The 19220-nt window shown below is 50.4% G+C and overlaps 1 protein-coding gene and 1 long non-coding RNA gene across 2 annotated transcripts; both read left to right on the forward strand.

Moving 5' to 3' along the window:
* The first annotated feature begins 1162 nt into the window (after nucleotides 1–1162).
* LOC132653016 (uncharacterized) lies at nucleotides 1163–9403 on the forward strand. Its single transcript, XR_009590642.1, has 3 exons — nucleotides 1163–1515; nucleotides 4307–4657; nucleotides 4784–9403. It is a non-coding gene; the product is annotated as an uncharacterized LOC132653016 (long non-coding RNA).
* Nucleotides 9404–16108: 6705 nt separating this feature from the next.
* On the forward strand, nucleotides 16109–18411 carry Guca2b (guanylate cyclase activator 2B). Its single transcript, XM_021635007.2, has 3 exons — nucleotides 16109–16256; nucleotides 17257–17443; nucleotides 18151–18411. The coding sequence occupies exons 1-3, from the start codon at nucleotides 16167–16169 to the stop codon at nucleotides 18210–18212; spliced, it is 339 nt and encodes a 112-aa protein (XP_021490682.1). The 5' UTR covers nucleotides 16109–16166; the 3' UTR covers nucleotides 18213–18411.
* The last annotated feature ends 809 nt before the right edge of the window (nucleotides 18412–19220 follow it).

The following is a 19220-nucleotide window of genomic DNA, read 5'->3' on the forward strand; positions in this document are numbered from 1 at the left end:
GCAGAAACGGCAAGATTCCCCGAGAGAGATGCCCGGAAGAGCCTTGTGCCACAGCAGTGAGAGATCAGGGCCGGGTCTGGGACCACTAACCTGCCTTTACGGGGGCCTCCGAGCTATCATGCAATGGACAGAGCTGTGGAAACAGTGAGCAGGAGAGCCGTCCAATACATCCTCCGTCACTGGCTCTACCCAAACACGCTGATTTGGCAACTCCGGGCCCTCCACCTTGCGAATCTGCCAGCTCACAGAGCCTGGCACCCATCTTAAACAGTTGTTTAAGAGGCAGCTGTAGCTAGACTCTCCCAGGTCACTAACACATAGAACAGAGCTCCATGCATCCTGGGCCACCTCCTCTCACATTCTACCAGCAAAGCCCAGGCCCAAGAGCAAAGACAGCTGCAAGCCTCCCAGACAGCTGCCAGTCCACAGCAGACCCTTCAGGAGGAAAGGGGGCTGTGGGGTCAAAGGGCAACCTGCAGCCTCTGCCAAAGGAGTGACTTCGCATTGATCTAAACTCCTGAAGGAATGGGGGGATGCAAGCTCTCCCTCCCAACCTAAGCCCCAGCTAGGTATGCCCAAGGGGCACAAGCCTTGTCTACAGACCCCAGATGGAGAAGCAGAGAGTGGTCCCAGGATGTGAAGGAGAAGCCTGGCTGACAACTTGGGTAACAGAATATAGAGGAATTTTCCAGATTGGGTTCATTGAGGGGGGAAGACCCACTTTAAACATGGGCAGATAAAGCAAGCCAAAGCCGGCCTTCATCTCTCTCTCTCTCTCCCCCTCTCTCCCCCTTTCCTCTCCTTCCCCCTCTTCTTTTCCCTCTCCTCCCTCTTTCTGCTTTCTGACTGTGGGTGCCATGACCAGAGGCCCCAAGCTCCAGCTGCCACACCTTCCCGCCCTGATGAACCGTAACCTCAAACTGAAAGCCAAAAAAAAATAACCCCTTCCTTCCCTTCAAGTTGCCTTTGTCCGGCATTCGTCACAGCCATGAGAAAAGTAGCTAAGTCTCTTTCCCCGCTGCAGACTCCCCTCCTCCTTGCGGGGTGTTGATGCTGCCAGACGTACTTGGCAGTCAAGCCACCCCAGTTTCCCAGGAGGAGCCTGGGAGGGGGATTCCCAGCAGGCTCTGCCCGCTCTCCTCTCTGTGGATGCCCAAGAAGCCCGCTCCTCTGGGAAGCGGCAAGTCCGCCTGCCTGTCAAACCTCTCTCCAGAAAGCTACGACGTGCTGCGAATGCCGATGGTCCCCCACCGGGGGAAGGGGTGGAGATTATAGAGAATTCTGCTTACAGTTCAGATTCAATATTTGGGAGGGATAATCCTGAAATAAGAGCTTGCCTGATTTCTCTCCCGGGCCCATGAATGCCTCATTAGCTGCTACTTGACATCTGATGGCTTAGTCTGATTGGCCTTATTGTGGACTCTAAGAAGTCCCCAAGACAGAGCAATCAAGTTTCACAATGATCACAACTGCAGATTCGACGGCGGCATACACGACAGCTGTGCCTTGGCCCTGGTAAGTGCGGGGGAATTTGTGTCTCAGCCCCGCCTACCGTGCTCGGTCTTGCTTGGCACCCAGGCCCCTGACTCAGCAGTTACAGGGTTTCCTCAGCCATTCAGACTCGGTACAACCGGCAAAGAACTCCAGAGTCAGCGAAGACGCTACGGGTTGTGGGCACGAGTAGGGTCCCGCCTGGACGCTGGCCTCTCAGTGAGCCTCACTGTGGCTGGGGGTCCCCCTAGAAATGGGTATGATACACACAGTAGGTGGAATTCCACTGGGGTGGGGGAGCGGCCAACGCTGCTAGAATTCCCAAAGGGCACCTGGGAACGGGCCCACAGAATGGGCTGGCTTTAAGGCTGCCAGCAGGGAGGACAGGGTCCCTCGCCATGGCCGCAGCCGCCTGGGCGGTCTCTGGCGAGTCAAGCTCCCTGTGGCCGTGTCCTCCACACAAAGGGGGCAGTTCTGTGCCACCTCCGCTGTGTGAAGGACCCGTGGGCTCGGAGGAGGACTTCCCGTGAGCCCTCGGTGCAGGGGGTGCTCGCAGCCCTCAAAGCCAGGCTCCCTGGTCAGGGGCTCGGCTTCCGGCTGTCAATCGGAGGAAGCCGGTGCTCAAGGAAGGAGTGGCTCACCCACATGATGCCACTTGATCCGGCGCTTCGGCTCTGTCTGCTGCCAGTCACAGCCTCCGGGCAGCTGCTGGGACAGGCAGGGTGGCGGGAGAAGAGGGGAGAGGACGTTGCCGTGCACCCTGGGACCTACCAGGCCTTCCAGCAGCTAGCCGGCTCCCAGCGGGGCGGGGGTGCCGGGCCTGCCCGCTCCGGCTCCAGCACAGTCCTTCCGCAGTGTGCCACACCACCAGTGCCCCCTCCAGAGGTCTGCACAGAGGGGAGCCCCTCTCTTCCTCTGCTCTCTCGTGCTCCCCGCTGCCCTCCTCCACAGCTGAGCGTGTGTGTCCTCAGCAGCAGCCACTGTGCTCACACACACCCACAAGCACATAGGACCCACAGACTCCAAAACACACCTCCCTGCGCTCTACACACACAACACCCCCCCACACACACGTGCGCACACAAGGCCCACGCTCACACGTGCAGGCGTGCAGGTACACACATACCGATCCCACAGAAGCGTGGACACACACTTTTACATGCCTGCCCAGTATCCTCATCCGCATGTTTGCGCGGTCCCATACATGTTCCCATAAGGCTTCGGGCATGGACATGCATGCTTGAACACTGACGCAAGCCTTCACACACACACACACACACACACACACACACACACACTCACACCTGCCAACTGTCTCAGGGAGGAATCCAGAATCTAGAAGCGGCTGGCTCAGAGGCCCTCACTTCACCCCAATGTGCAGATCCGGGCTCTAGGGGAAGCACGTCAGCCCTCAGTGAGGCCCTCCCTCCCCAGATTCCCCCTCCGCATCAGGTGGCCAGGGGCCTGAGCTCGCCCTCTGCCTTCTCTGCGGCCGGGCCTTGCTCACCTGAGCCTCTACCAGCAGCAGGGGCTCCCCACAAATCTCACACGTTTCCTCTGACAGCACCCGAAAGGAGCAGCACCAACAGAGGCGGCCCCGTGGTGTGGGAGGGACACCAACGCAGGGACCGCTCCTCACCGCAGAACCAAGCCCAAGCTACCTCAGCCATTCCCTGCAGTGCTCCGTGTCCGTCGCGAGGGGGCAGCCTCGACCCACTTCCTGTGGTTGCCAATTCCCCCAACCCATCCCGTCCAGCTTGGAGAGACTTTAAATAAACCTGAATCCTGCGTGTGCGTGTGCATGTGCGTGTGTGTGTGTATGTGTGCGTGCGTGCGTGTGTAGATAGCCTGGGGGCAGGGGACTGAGTCAAAAGAGGAAGACACAGATGAATGAAGTTCAAGGTGATGCTAAAGAGGGGGCCACAGTTTAGTTCTGGGTTTCCTGGCAGCCACGACAAAAATAAATCTGTATTTTAGGTCACCCACTTCTCTGAGGGGCTGCTGGAAGATCTGCCACACCGTGAGTTCTACACGGTCCTACAGGGTCTTCCAGGGCAGCTCAGTTCGGGTACTGGACCCACACACCCGCCCCTGTATGCTTCACCCCTTGGTTTAAAGTGTCTAACAAACGCTCTGTGAGTGTGTGTGTGTGTGTGTGTGTGTGTGTGTGTGTGTGGGTGGGTGGGTGGGGTTTTTTTTGGTTTTGGGTTTTGTTTTCTGCCGTATTTTTTAAAGCACATTCTAATCAGGCGTTCATGCTGGCTGTCCTCAGAATCCATTTTCTAAGGTCACCAGTGACTTCTAACCTACCAGTCAGAACTTTTCCCAGTGTGAACCACACCTTGGTCCCAGCCAGCACAGCTTCTTTCCTAACCACTCTCTTCTGGGATCAGCACGGAGCCTCACGATGACCTCTACCCACTCCTTCTCCCAGATGCTGCTGGTCCTTCTGCAAGGCCTCAGCTCCAATGCCAGGGAGACTCTCCCGTCTAGCCAGCCACGCTCTTCGATCCAGCTCAGGACTCCAAGCAGCAGATTCACTTGGTGACATTTCTCTCTCCACTCATATGTCTGGCAGGTGTCTCAGATTTAACAATGTCACGACCAAACTCGCTCCCTGATCTGCCCTGTTCATTCCTGCTTCTCGCCTCTGTCAAGGGCAGCCATCCAGCTTCAGGATGACCTTAGCTTTGTCCTGGGCTCCTCTCTTCCCCCAGGCTTTAAAGGCAGGCACACAGACAATCCCAGACACTGGCTTCAAAGGCTGGCTTCTAGAACCCAGTCTCTTTCCCTGTTCTCTGCCTCTCCTGTCCAGGTGACTGCTGGTTCTGCATCGTGTCTCTGAACCCTGATATTTGTCACTTTTTTACGATGATGCTGCCACTGGGAAATGTTACTCATTAAATTATTGAGAGACCCAAGTCTTCAATGTGAAAGGACCAGGCCAGACCCCCCTCTCCTGAATGAAAGCCCTGCCTGGGGCTCTCCTCTCTCATCCACTGCATTGGTGATAGTGGAGAGACCAAGCTTAAGCCAGAATAAAGCTCTTGGCTCTTGCATACATGGTCTGGCTTCTGGTGGTCTTTGGGGACCTTAAGATCTGGGCACAACATGTGGGGGCTCATCCAGGATTCCCAAGACCAGCTAGGACCCCCGTCACCGCCTGGTAAGTCAGTGCTCTCTTCGGGTCTGTCTGTGTCTCAGAGATACTGGTTTATGTTTTGTGTTTCTTTGTGTCTATGTTCTTGTTTTTGACGTCTTCTTTCTTGGTTTTGGTTTCCTTTTGCAAAAGGAGTTGGAACTGGCCCTTGGGATTAGCAGACGGACGTGCTATAAATCCCCCTGCCTACGACACGGAAGACATTCTTGCCACCTCTTTGGGGGAAACTCGGTTCTCAATGGCGTTGGTGTTGAGGAGAGCCTGAAGCTCTCAAATTGGTTCTTTGGTTGTTGGAATTGGCCCTTGGGATTAGCAGATGAGCTGTAAACTCCGCTGGCCTGAGGTGAGAAGGTGCTCTTGCCACTTCTTTGGGAGAGCCTGAGTTCTCATTGGTTTTGGTTTTGGGGAGAGCCTGGGAACTCTCAAATTAGTTCTTTGGTTCTGGATCCAGCAAATGGTACCGCCGCCGTTCTCTGGTTGATCGACCAAGTTTTCCCCGGGAACGTTTGTGTCTGTTCATGAATGTCCTTGTCACTGCTGTTGTTTCATGGTGGATCTTCTTAAATTGATTTAACCATGGATAAAACTTAGTTCTAGGCCAGCAGAGCCATGAGTTATGGCAGCTCAAGCACAAGCAGCAGGTCCAAGGTAGAGTGACTCAAGCCATCCTCCAGCCTTTAGCTGTGGGTGGAAAATAGCCTGTTGGGCCAGCAACAATGGCCATAGGAGTACAAGCCTGCCTCTGGGAGAAAAAATGGTGGTGGTGGCTGCTTCTCTTCTGGGGGTTAGCATGAGAGGGCAGAGGTGAGGAGGCATGCTACAGGATGGCTGCAGCATGTGGCTTCCCAGGCCACACTGCCAGCAAGTAACAGAGTGCTTGAAATTACAGCCAAATGAAGTAAGGAGAGTTCTGTCTGGTTTACATGTATGTATGGCCATTACATGTTTATTTCTGACTGATCTTAAATGGTTAATATGCTCTGTACATTTTAGTTATAGATTAACAGTTATTGGATATGTTCAAAGTTTAAATTCAAACTCTTGTTTAAAACATATGTGTGTGCATATGTGTTTGTAACATCAATAGAAACACAGTTGTTTTCAAATAGCAACCATGTGACTTGCCACGTGATGCGACTCTGCCATCTTGAAATTGCCATGTGGTGTGGGGTAGGGCAAAAAAATTACAGAATGTCTTAGTGATAATGAATTCTGTTTATCATCCTATCTCCTTTTACACTAAGAAGACAAGTCTCATTTTAAATTGGTATTGATTTTAGAGACTGAATTGTTTACACTTGGAAAATTTGGTTTGACTTTTAAAATTATGGTTATGCTTTGTGACTTCACTCCTAAAAAGGGCACTTTATTTTGATATTGCAGAAACGGATTTCTTTTTAAAATTATGTTTAAGGCTATGAAACATTCTAAATTTATCAGGTATTTTATAATCATGTCTATGGATTTTATATGTAAATATATATATATATATACATATATATATATATTTCAAGGTTGTGTTTTTGTGGCATGCTGTATGTGTGAGTCAGCCCTGGTTTGTAAAGGTCTATTCAGATTAACAGGCTGATTTGAAGTGTGTGCCTGGCTGCCAGTTCCTGAATGAACGGATTGATGCTGTTTCTTTCTTGCCACTAGGTTTGGTATGGTCAGAATAGTTGAAGTACAGTTTTAAAATTGTTCTATACTGTTCTATTATCCAATTGGTTATAAAACTTATTTGATCACAATGCTAGAACTTGGTTACAGAAAACTGTAAATGCTCCACGGTGCTGTACAGTGGGAGGCAACAACACCATCAGTGACACCTAGTGGCTATGTTTTGAATTGTTGGCCACAGCCTGTAACAACACGTGGCTAGTGCCATGTTGGTTCGGGGATAAAGAGGGTGGAACAGTGGTTGTACCGCCATCTTTGCTGAGAGCTGCCAACTGTGTTCAGTTCCCTGTTTGGTGCTAAGTGCAACATCTGTCCTTTAAGCTTTTTGCTGTTCAGTCTTAATAATACAATGTGGTAGGATCAACAAGATTTGCCAGTCTTCTATAAACTGTAGGATTAAAAGTTTTGCTTTGATTTTAGTTCAGAAATATACTTAGAGTTATACTAATGACTGCAGTTGGTTACAAGCTTGAGCTTTACCTAGTCTCTTGTTTACATTTTCAAGGTTAAGCCTAGGATGGGTAACTACAAAGTTTGCCTGTGTAAATCAACTTGAAATAGATATGGTTCTAATACACTTACCTAAGGAATATACCAGAATTAGAGATTATAACATTCTGTTTTACAGGATGCAGTTTAGAGCAGATAACTAAAGACAGACAAAGATTAACCCAGATATGTTGGCCTTCAAGCTTGTCAGATATCGGATGAATATGGCATCTAATGTATGTAGGTTTTATTATGACAGAGTCCCAAAATCCTGGCAGTAGCTCCCCAAGATCTCCTAGAAGATATGGGCACAACGACAGATGACTTAGACTCTGGATTGTGGTATGCTAACCACAGGGCAGGGCTGCCCCAACTGGCCCACCACTAGGGTGCAGCCTAAACTGTGGACAAAGCTGTGGACACCTAGAGACTCCATTGTTTCACATTGCTGAAGGCGAGGTGAGATCAATCTCTTATGTACTTTATCTACAGAAACAACCTCTCGTCTTCTGTGCCTGATGGCCAGACTGCCTCTGCTCATGATGCTATGATACAGGAGCCAGACTGCCTAGGTGGTGGACTGACTAGTCATCTCTGTCATTTTGATTGGTACATTGATTAGTACATTTATTTAGGTTATAATTTATCCTTCTCAGGTCTCCGATCACATTGATGGCTAAACTGGTAGCTTAGCTTAGCCATCAATGTGATCAGAGCAGACAGTTAGATCCACTGTTAGTTCATTAGTCAATTCATTAGCTAGTTGGAACTACTAGGTACTAGATCTCTTATTTAGAGAGGCAAACAGGTTTGCCCTGTTCACAGGCTTCATGTTAATTGCCTGTGTCTTACGGTGAATAACTGGATAGAAAGATGGAAAGTTATGTAAGGTCAGAGGATACGAATGTTTAAGTTATGAGGATCTTAAAAAGTTGAGGCTCTAGGAAGATGTTTCAAGGTTGGTAAATGAAAGTTATGAAGGAAAGCCTCTGTAAGAAGGTGTTTCAAAGCTGGTAAATGCAAGGGAGATTGGAGGGTCTCAGTAGGTATTTTAAGGTTGGTAAATGCAAATTGTAAAGTGTTTGTGGGCCTAAAAGGGTGTTTTAAGGTATGTAAATGCAAGTTGTAATGATAAAAGAAAGTAATTTAAGGTATATTGAAAATGGGAGATATTTCAGATTCCTCCCATGCTATTGTTGTGCTTTGGTTGTTATAAGATTTCAAAGATTCAGAGTTTTGACATTAATCAATAGAGTTCTGACTAGTTGAACTCTAGTTGGAGCACCGACTACTTTAACCAGTCACAATCCTGAGATTTTAATTTCCCTTTGGTTGTCTTCTGGAGATAGACTTAAAGGTGCTTCTCATCATGCTAAAAACATCTGTCAAATGTGTATATCTCTGATCCAAAAGCCATAGCTTAATGGCATGGCTTAATGGGTCTTAATGGCATGAATCTACTTCTGCTGTCTTGCAGACACCTGTTACCTGCTTTGTCTCAAGTATGGATATCAATACAATGGTGATGCTAATATACTTCTTTTTGTAAACTAAAATTCATATGAGTTTCAGGAAATCAAAAATGTCATAAGACCTGGATCTGACATAGTTCAAACAGACCCCAGATGAGTTTTTCCCTTGGTCTTGGGATTCCTCACTTTCCCCATTTACTAGACAAATTTTAACTTCTGTCTCTAGTCTGAATTTGTCTCAGCAGATTTTCACCTGGCTGACAGACTCCATTCAGCTATCAGCTATGGACTGCAAGCTGAAACCTGGACTTGCTGAAAGCTGAAGTAATCCAGTACAGCTGATGTGATGGCTCCCTGTCTCTTCAACTGGATTGCTAATTAGATGGTGCCCTGTTGCCTAGTTAGCCTTTCAGCCTTCCTGGGTCCCCAATATCTCTGCCCCAATGTCAGCCTGAAGAAGCTACAGAAGAAGAGAAATTTGTTGGCCTTATCCTACCTCACAGGCTGAAATGCTAAGTCAAAAGGGGTTCCCTGGCATATGGAATGGGTTTCTATAATGTCAATTGACATACCAGAAAATTGGCTCTTAGTTCTCTCTTCTAGTCATGCTTTGTGCCCCCTTCATGATTATGCCTAGTCTCAATACCAGCCCTTGGACCCATTGCAAAGATTTGAGGTTGTATCCTGTTCAAGGGGGGAATGAAAGGACCAGGTCTGACCCCCCTCCCCCAAAAATCATCAGTCCCAGGAACTAGGCCATCGGTCACCAATTCCAGAAATAAGAAAACCGTAAAATTCCCTACCCAAGGAATAGCCTGGAGGTGACCACAAGAATGGGAAGGTATCTTATCTCAGGGTTGGGCATCTGTGCTGGGCAGCCCACCCACCTAACATTCCTGAGGTCTAGCTTACTCAGTGTTAGTTATGTTAGTTAGCCAATCACTTTGTGACAATCTTGCCCTTGCTGAATGTCATCCAATTGTGTAACTGCTAAGCTGGGAATTTCCGGGTTCTTGCTCAAGCCCCAAATAAAAACCCTGCCATGTAGCTGCTCAGGGCTCTCCTCTCTGATCCACTGCATCGGTGATGGTGGAGAGACCGAACTTAAGCCCAAATAAAGCTCTTTGCGCTTGCATAGGTGGTCTGGCTCCTGGTGGTCTTTGGGGACCTTAAGATGTGGGCACAACAGATGCACATGACATACAAAAAGGATTGTTTTCTGGGAATTGTTTCACAAGTATGAAAATAATAACAGTTTCCCAACAGCCACCCTGTGCCAGAAACAAGCTGCACAGATGACTGTGGCTTTTGAGAGGTGAGGAACTCCCAAGACTAAACACGCACTCATGGGCAGAATTGATGCTTAAACTGTATGTGTTTATTCACTCGGTGCTTCAAGTATTTGCTGAGCACTGATCGTGTGCCAGGTATTGTTTTGGGAGAGCGCAAACAGACAAATTACTAATTCTAACAGTTTATGTTGAAACAGAAGGATGTGAGGTAGATGGGTGGATGGATGGATGGATAGATGGATTGATGGATGGATGGATGAATGGATGGATGGGTGGGTGGGTGCATGGATAGAAAGAGAGATATATAGAAGATAGATAGATAGATAGATAGATAGATAGATAGATAGATAGATAGAGACAACAGATGCCACAAGCAAAGTCAGGGCATGTGGAGTCATAGGGGAAGCTGTCAAGATAAGAGGATCAGGAAAGGTCTCTTTGAAGGAGTGATGTTTGAGCAGAGACCTGGGTGAGGAGCATGGACCCGAGGTAAGAGAGCTTTGGTGAGTTTTTACAAAGTTCGGTATCGTAAAAGCCCCGAAGAAGCTGGAAATAGGAGCAGACCTCCGCACAATAAAGGCTTCACCGAAAAAAATAGAGCCAGTGTTATACTAAATTGGGGGGCTGGGAGGGCGTTTCCCCCAGGATCTAGGATTCACTTGGTGCCCAGTCACTCTACTCGTATTCACTGCAGTACTTGACCCATCGAGAGGAGACCAGTGAGGCAAGGGGGGAAAAAACCCAGAGGGATGTAAATAGGAAAAGGAAGAAGCCACTTATACCAATTTGCAGATGACACAATCCTATACTGAAAAAGCCCTAAGACTTCACCAGAAGACTCTTAGACTTGATAAACACTCTCAGCAAAGCAATTGACACAAAGTCAGTGTACAAAAATCAGTACTCCAATAATGGATTTAAAAAAAAAGAAATCAGAGGAGAAAAATCACATTCACAATAGTTTCAAAAAAAGAAATCCCAAGGAGGTGAACAACTCCTACAGTGAAAACTTAAAGCTACTGAAGAAAGAAATTACAGAAAACACTAGAAGAAGCAGGCTCTCGTGCTGGTGGGCTGTCAGAATTAATGTGGAGAAGATGGCTGCATGCCTGAACACAATCCAGGCCCGATGTAATCCCACGACAATCCCAGTGGGCTTCTACACTGAAAAAAGAAGCTGAAATTCACATGGGAGCACAAAGCAATCCGTAGCACACCCCAGGACTAGAGGGACAACAATGCCTGATCTTAAATTATGCCACAGAGCCATGATGAGTGCAATGCTGACATAAAAGCCAGCACAGACCAGTGGGTCCCATGGAGCGCCCAGCGCTGAACCGCAGTTAGAGATGTTTAATTTCAGACAAAGTTGTCAAAACAGATGCTGGAGAAAGGTGCTGGGAAAGTGAAATCAGGCTCGTCTCTCTCACCCAGAACAGAAGTGAATTCAACGTGGGTGGAATATCTTGATGTAAGACCTAAAATTTTGAAACTGCATGGGGACATGAGATGAGTAAAACATCTCAAGATGGCAAGTTCCAACAGCACAGGAAATGATCCTAACAACTGGCAAATGGGGTTGAAATGGAAAAGGCTTAATTCATGAAATGGAGAGGCTTCTGCACAGACAACAGCCTCAGTGAAGAGACAGAATGGGAGAAAATTTATCTGTTCATCATATAGAGTATTAATATCCAGGATAAATACATAATTGTAAAAATTAAACACTAACTAGGTTGAACTCTAGTGGGGAGATAGGTGGATCTCTGTATAAGTTCCAAGCTAGCCAGGACTGCAGAGTGAGACGCTATGTCAATAACACACACACACACACACACACACACACCAAAATAAAACATCCTCCAAATCAATAAGCAATCTAATGAACTGAAGACATTTCTCAAAAAAAAAAACAAAAAAATGCCCAGTAAATACTTGACTAGCCATCAGGGAAATGCCAATCTGAACTGTTTGGAGACTCTCTGTCACCCTAGATGAGATGGCCATGGTCAAGAAAACAAATGACAGCAAATGCTGGCAAGGCCATGGGGAGAGAGGAAGTCCTATTCACTGCTCTCGGGAGTGTGAAAGTGGTGTGGCCGCTGTGGAAGCCAGCATGTTGGCTCTTCAAAAAACAAAAAACAGTAACTGGATCTACCACGTGCCCCGGCTGTACCACTCCTGAGTACAGACCTAAACGCTATGTCGGGTGCAGCACAGAGAAACATGCAGAAGTCCGCTTGTGTAGCTGCACTGCTCACAGCAGCCAGGAAATGGAACCAGCCACGATGAGGCCACAGAACAATGACACTTGTATGTGAAGATGCCGTGGTGAAACTTACTGTCCTGCACGCCAAGCTAGAATTTAGTAAAACGTAGCTTTTGACATGCCTGGGGTGGGAGGGCGAGGGCTTGGAAGCTAGAGGATTGATGAAGCCCAAAGGGTAAAGAGCATAATTTTAGAGCTGAAGTTAAAGATGAAGAAGTTGTGCCCAAAGGAAGCCATAGATGGAAGGAAGCCTTTGGAGTTTGCTGGGTGTGAAGTGGGAATCTGTCCGCGGTTGGATCGGAGACAGCTATGGTCTGACTCAGACCTTCACAGGATCACGCTGACTGATGTGTGGGGAAAGGCCAGCAGAGGGCTAAGTGTGGGCTCAGTGAGTCAGCTCGGATGCTCGTGGTGGCTCATTTTATGATTCCACATAGCGAGGCTGCAGAGCCCCGTTGTTGAGTCGAGCACCAGTCTAGATGTTGCTCTAAGAATACCCTTTTTAGACGTGGTTGATGCTGGCATTCCAAAAAGCCTTGAGTCGAGCACATTGCCCTCCACACTGTGTTGTGGGGTGGGGAGCTGCAGTCAGTTGAAGATCTTAAGAGCAAAGATTAAGACTTTCAGAGAAGGTGAGCCTGGAGACTGAACACAGGGCCTCCACCTACCTGTCCCAATGCTGCCCTGAGAGTCCAGACTGCTTCTCCAGGTGGGCTTCTTGGAGGACGGCTGTCAGTCAGTAGGAGAGACAACCACAAGATGGAAACAGATCTGGGGTCTTCTTCCAGAATTCACACACATGCAGGTGGGGCAGAGCTAGGAGAGACAGACAGACGGACGGACAGACAGACAGTCAGTCAGAAGGAGACAGAGAGAGAACCCCTCTTTAAATGGTGGGTCTCAGGCAAGTACTGCAGGGCTCAGTGGCGCAAACCTGTAGTCCCAGCACTCAGGAGTCAGAAGCATGAGGAATTCTATGAGTTCTGGGCCAGCCTGGTCTACACAGCAGTGAAACTCAGTCCAAAATAAAACAAAAGCCATAAAACACAAAAGCAGACCCAGGCTCCAGTCCCAGAAGGTGACATTGACTGAGATGTGGTTGCAGTGACGTCTGTTCTGTCAGCATGGTGTATGAGGGTCAGCCGAGCCAGCCAGGCTATATTTAACTATGCCGTAGGGGTCACCAGGGAACAGTTATCTAAGGTAGGCATGTGGATCGATCACATTGGGGAACTGGGCAGAAGAGAGTAAAATTAGAAACTGTCACACCCCAGTGTGAAAACATCCAGGCTGCATTTAAAATAGACGCGAGGGCAACATAAAATGATAAGAATTCACTACTGCCTTCCACAACAGCTCCTAGCTGAATTGTCAGCCAGCCAACCTGCCCTATGGATTTCAGACCCATTAGTCCTGCTAGCCACATGAGCCTGTTTCTCAAAGTAAATCTAGATAGAAAACAGATGGATTGATGATTGATTGACAGACAGAGAGAGGAGCAGGTCCTGTGGATACTGTTTCCCAGGAGACCTCTGCCTAACACTGCTCTTACAATAATTCAGGAAGCCAAGGATGATAGCTTGGACCTTGGGGAGAAGGTGAGGCCTGATTGGTTGAAAGCTAAGAATATTCTGACGGTCAATACAACTGAATGCGTTTAATTTGGTGAATGAAAAATAGGTGTCAAGAGTAACTCCTTCAGTTTTGACCTGGCCACCTGGGCAAAGGGTAAAATCATCAACAGTGATGGGAGAGGCTGAGGAGGTGGGTAGGCTGATGGGAGGGGGGAGGTCAGTCCTCAGGACTGAGGGCATGAAGTTCCTTGAAGCTGCATGACACATACCAAAGTAGGTGGTTGTAGGAAGAGGATGGAGGCCGAAGGACCAGTCCTGGTGCCTCTGGGGGAGCTCTAACTTTAGGGACTAGCAAAGAGGGGACAACTAGCCAAGGAAACTGAAAAGATGTGGCCGGTGAGATATCAGAAAACCCGGGAAGCCCATATTCCCAGAGCCAAGTGGGCAAAGGACTCTGAGAGGCGCCATAAAGGTAAACACCAAGTAAGGACTCAGTGTGGGGAGAGAGGCAGCTAAACTTACAGGAGCACACCTCATCTCCCATCCTCATGTGTGTGAGCTCCCACAGGCTTCGATGACAGTGGCTTCCTGTGCCCATAAAGGAGGAAGGGCCCTCATGACACCAGGTGATATGAATGAGCTGCTCTGGGTGGCAGTGAGGATTTGCCATCTGTGGCCAAGTTGGCCTCAAAGGATGGTGGGTCATTCATGAAGAGCTTAGGAGACAGGCTTGGAAAGTTTGAGTCTTGTCAGGCAGAAGAGGAAGTCATGACTCATTCCCTGGGAACCATGGCCCTAGCTGGAAGAGCCAGCAGCTGGAGAAAGGAAGGTAACCCCCATCACGGGACCTTTCAACTCTGAAGGCTGTGCTCCTGTCCCTGGAAGCGGTGGTCAGGAGGCTGAGCTTGTCGCATAGAAAGAGTGGGAGAATGGCAATCAAACAGGCTCGTGACAATCTCAAACGCTGGGGAGCAGCCATTTCTCTACACACTGGAAGCTGAAACCTCAGAGGTTGTACCATGTATCTGAGGTGACACAGCTGAGCAACCCAGCACTCTGGATAGAATGGCGCTGAGTCCAGCCTGAAAAGGCTGGGGGTCAAAGCTGTTACCACCTCCAAGTCAGAGACAGGGTCTGTCTGGGAGGATGGGGACGTATTCCCTGGGCATGTGCTGCTGAAATGATCTATTTGGGGACAGAGACCGTCCCACGGGCTGTTAGCTTTCCCGAGCACTGTCAGGGGATTAATTGTATTCTTGACTTCAGCGTACAGGAAACAGAGACTGGGCGAGGGTAAGTAACGCCTCGTGCTGGGTAGCTGAGGTCCAAGCCCAGGCCTCCCTGCCTCCAAGGCTCATGCTTCTTTTTCTGTAGCAACAGAGGCTGAGCACAGGCAGGTGATACCGTCCGGTCCCTCCTCCCCAAGGCAGCACCGGCAGGTGCCTCATCATGCCTCGAGTTGATCATAATCAAGCACGTGAGCTCCTGTTATCTAACAGTTGTTAGCATCTTGCAGAGAGGAGAATGTGAGACTCCAAAGACTCCAAAGAATAAAGGCCGAAGTCTGGATTCAAAGCGGAGACGTAAGAAACTCCAAAGTTCACTTGAGCCTTTTTATCTATTTCAGTGTGAGATAAGGGTGAAGTCTAGGTGTTCTCGCAAGATGAGGTGTACTGCACATGCGTGAGCTGGACGGGCCTGATGGAGCACATCATAGCATTCATCTAACTGCCAAATCTGAGGGGACTGTAGGCGCTCAGGGAAGCCTATGCTGGGATCCCGGTCAGTCCGTACTGGGCCCAGCTGAGCCCTGGCAGGACCAGGGCTGCTAGGTCTGGCCAGGGTGACAGCACCATCAGAGACTCGGCTGTGAGATTAAGGGACCTGTTACGGATGAGTCACCCAGGAAATAAAGGTTAACTCCAAGGGGCCAGAGCCCATCATGCCCACAGCTGCCTTTGTGGTGGCTTCTGAGAGGCCTGCGTGACAGGAGAGCCCAGAAAACCTCAATCAGATTTCATGTGACACCCCCTCCCCTAGGCTCACACAGCTGCTGCCCCAGAGCTGGCTGGCATTGAACCCTTGCCTCCTGTGATCTGAGCTCTTTCTTTCACACCACGTTGGTCTGCTGGCTGCTAAAATAGACAGTTGCCACGGGTCACACACATAACCAGGGGTACTTGGATACAAATGGGAAGTGGCAGGCAGAGGGCCGGGCAAGGACTGGTTACAAGGCTGGTCTTTCCGTGGTTCTGGGATTGGAGCAGGATGCTGGGCATGGGCGAAGTTAATACCGGAAAAGCCTCATCTACCTCCATCTTTCACTCAAAGAACTATGAGTTGGCCTGGGCTAAAGACATGCCGGTGCAGTCATTTGGGCCTGGAGCGAATCCCTTCACCGGGTGTCTCTTTCCGGATGCCTCAGCTTCCTCTCCTCCCAGGTGTGGAGGGGTGAATGGAAAGTGAACTGTTCCAAGGTCTTTCCACAGAGCCCTGTCTGTGCCAGGGCCTTGGGAGACCATGTTCCCACATGCTCTGGATATTCCATCATCATCGCCCCCACCCCTTTCCCTGAGAACCAACTCTGAATTTGTCAAAGAGCCAGGCCTCTGTCAACCCCACCCCAGCCAGACAGTTAATAAGTGACCAGAGCTCTGGACCCTGGCCTATAAGGGGCTGCTGGCCAGGAGGCAGGTGGCAGCTGGGTGGACAGCAGAGGAAGCAGGAGCCCAGGGGTGTGAGATGGGAAGCGGGGCCATGTCAGGAAGCCAACTGCGGGCTGCCGTGGTGCTGCTGTTGCTGCTGCAGGGTACACAGTGTGTCTACATCAAGGTGAGACCCCCGTGAGCCTGCCTTCTGCCCGAAGGACCTGGGCTCAGCCCGGCAGCCGGTCTAGACCGAGACACCTGCTGGGTGGAGGCTACAGGAGTGTCAACAGTGGGAGACAACCTGTTTGTTCAGCTCTGGTCTCCTTTGAGGTCAGCATAGTCACGAAGTGGAAGGAGAGGAGAGTCAGGCCTAGACGGGCATAACGGGAGCGGGACCCCTCTTGTGCGCCCTCCCCTGTGCACTGCACACCCTCACGGGCAAGTAACAGAATGGTCTCCTGGCAGGGAACCTTTGTGCTCACTGAAGGACAAATGGTGTCAGGCCCAGGTGAGTATGTTCTAGGCAGAGCAAAGGCCAGAAACAGGGAACATGGACTTCAGATGTCCTTTCAGGGACTATTAGATGGGTGGGGCATGAAATCGGGCCTGGCCATGGTGTGTCAGGATGCTTCTGGTCTTGCTAAACCTGTGTGAGCATAGTTTGGCATCTGTATCTGGCAGGGTTTCCAGGGGAAGAATAAAAGGGTCTAGGAGGGCTTGAGAGAATCAATCTCAACAGAGAGATTCGCCAGGCCAGTGCGGGGAGGGGACCTGTCATCTGGCCTGCCTGGTGCCAGGCCTCCACGGAGAAAGGTCAGGTCAGGTGGGGCACAGACGGACAGTTGGATGAAGGGCATGGGGAAGAGACAGACAGCTGGGTGGAGCAGAGATAGGATTTGAGCAAACAAGGGTCTCCCTATGTCTAATGCCCAACGCTGACCTACAGTGCTCCACTGCCTGTGCGGACAGCCTGTGACAGAAGGCTGCTTCTGATATGTTGGTGGCAGATCACGCGGTAGCACCCCGCTTTCCTCCTCACAAGCTGCTTCGGGCAGTGTGGCTTGGACTCTCCGTGAGCACAGAGGATATTCCGGAGGACCCATGGGACCTTACTGAGCCCGGTCTCATGGCTCTGCCTGCTCCTAGCCAGGGCCTGGTCACCCCTCTCCCTTCCTCCCCCCCAGTACCATGGCTTCCAAGTGCGTCTGGAATCGGTGAAACAGCTGACTGAGCTGGAGAAGCAGCAGATGTCCAATCTCCTGAGGCCCACCGATAGCCTCCTGCCTGGAGTATGCCACAACCCAGCCTTGCCCCCAGACCTCCAGCCTGTCTGCGCCTCTCAGGAGGCCGCCAGCATCTTCAAGGCCTTGAGTAAGAGTCCTGCCCCTCGGGTCTTCCTGCCCCTTCCTCCACTTCCTCTCCCCGCCTCTCCCTCATCAGCTGTTTCTGTCAAGCAACCCAGGGGCTGAGGACAGGAAGTGTGGGGGGTCCCAGCCCCTGTCCTCCCCAGATCTGCCCCACTTTGGGCACACTGAGGCAGGTGAAAAGAAACTCCGCAGCCCTGGGAAGTTCCTCAAAGACCTCACAGGTAGAAGGAGGGACTCTGGGAAGAGACAGACATGATTCCACGAGGCACGGGGCATCTGACACACCTGAGGAGGTCAGGCTTGGAAAAGCACCCGGCGAGGGTGATAGCCAAGCTGAAACCAGAAGGCTGCAGAAGAGCTGGGCACGTGCTGTTGTCACCAGCAAGCATGTGTGTGCCTGCTCTGGGCAGGTCCTGATTTGTCCCTTTTGTCCAGAATCCTTCCTACAGCTTTCAGGTCAGGTTGATCAGCCCCTGTGGGCGATGAGGAACCTCAGACCAGGAGGGGAAGTCCCTTGCCCGGCCTCTTCTAGGAAGGGCAGCACCTGAGAGAGGAATCTAGGTCCCGGCCCCCTCAGCTCTGAGTCCAGAGCGGTAGCTTCTATAAGGAAGGCGCCAGGCTCTCTCCCCAGCGGCTCCTCCTGGATGACAGCATCTGTGACCACGGATCCCCAAGGTCCAATTTCACCTAACCTGCTTTCTCCCCGCACAGAGACCATCGCCACGGACGAATGTGAGCTGTGTATGAACATCGCCTGTACGGGCTGCGGCTGAAATGACTCGGGGTGTCTCAAGCCCACTCCAGATACCTGCCTCCCTCCCACCCCCAGGCCAGCCCATCCATACTCAGGCCACCAGTGAAGTAATCACCACCACCCTCAGCACAGCTGGATCCATGACAAAGCAATGGGACACAGGGTTGGCACATCTGTCCCCCGGGCAGCTGCACCTGAATAAAGATGCTACCCACCAACCCAAGTGTCCTTGAGTGTTCATTTCTGAGCTGTGGTTGTGGCATCTTGAGACACTGGATGGGAGGAAAAGACAGGCCAAACTGAAAGCAGGAATTCCCCACCCACATTCTCAAGCCAGAGGAACTGACTCATGGTACCCGTGTGTCAGGTGACAGAGCCCACAGACTCACAGGACCTCCTCCCTGGGACTTCCAGGCTTTCCATCTCCAGGGCCAGAGCTCTTGACAGAATAGTTGGAGAAAGGCAAGGGTATATTTGGGATTGGCTGCTGTCAACCTATCCCCTCCCCAAGTCCAGTGTCAGCCCGGAGACTCTGCTCTCCACAGCCCAGGGGCACGCTGCCCTTTCCTGAATGTGTGGTCTAGATCCATGCAGCTCCCTAAACGCCTGGCGAGGTAACACAGAATCCTCGTCAGTCTAAAAAAGTGAGTAGTGCTGTGAAGGCCAGCTCCTGTGTTTGAAACGACTGTCCCTCCAGTCATGGAGGGTCACACACTTGACAGGCAGCTTCTTCCCAGGGTGCTACAGTCATGCTCGAGGCACCCTGTCATTGCCTCTACATATCCTTGGCTATGGATGATGATGCCAAAGGCAAGGTCCAGTGTGGGCCTCATCCATCTCCCCTGCATGGCAGGAAGACAACCCCTGGGTAAGGTCAGTGGGAAATACACCCTCCCAGGCAGAGTACCTACAGGAGGCCTTCACTCCAGTCAGGAGGCGAGCTGGGAATTCTGGGTATGGGGTTTCCCACAGGGCAGGTTTACAACCTGAACCTTTGACCTGAGCATCTGGGAGGAAGGAAGGCTGG

This window comes from Meriones unguiculatus, chromosome 3 (genome assembly GCF_030254825.1).
Source record: "Meriones unguiculatus strain TT.TT164.6M chromosome 3, Bangor_MerUng_6.1, whole genome shotgun sequence".
NCBI classification, from domain to species: domain Eukaryota; kingdom Metazoa; phylum Chordata; class Mammalia; order Rodentia; family Muridae; genus Meriones; species Meriones unguiculatus.

What these genes read in the sequence shown, in the direction of transcription:
- Guca2b (XM_021635007.2), top strand. Translation starts at nt 16,167, where the DNA reads ATGGGAAGCGGGGCCATGTCAGGAAGCCAACTGCGGGCTGCCGTGGTG. An exon ending in CACAGTGTGTCTACATCAAG is followed by an intron (nt 16,257 to 17,256) that starts GTGAGACCCCCG and finishes CCTCCCCCCCAG; the next exon opens with TACCATGGCTTCCAAGTGCG. An exon ending in CAGCATCTTCAAGGCCTTGA is followed by an intron (nt 17,444 to 18,150) that starts GTAAGAGTCCTG and finishes CTCCCCGCACAG; the next exon opens with AGACCATCGCCACGGACGAA.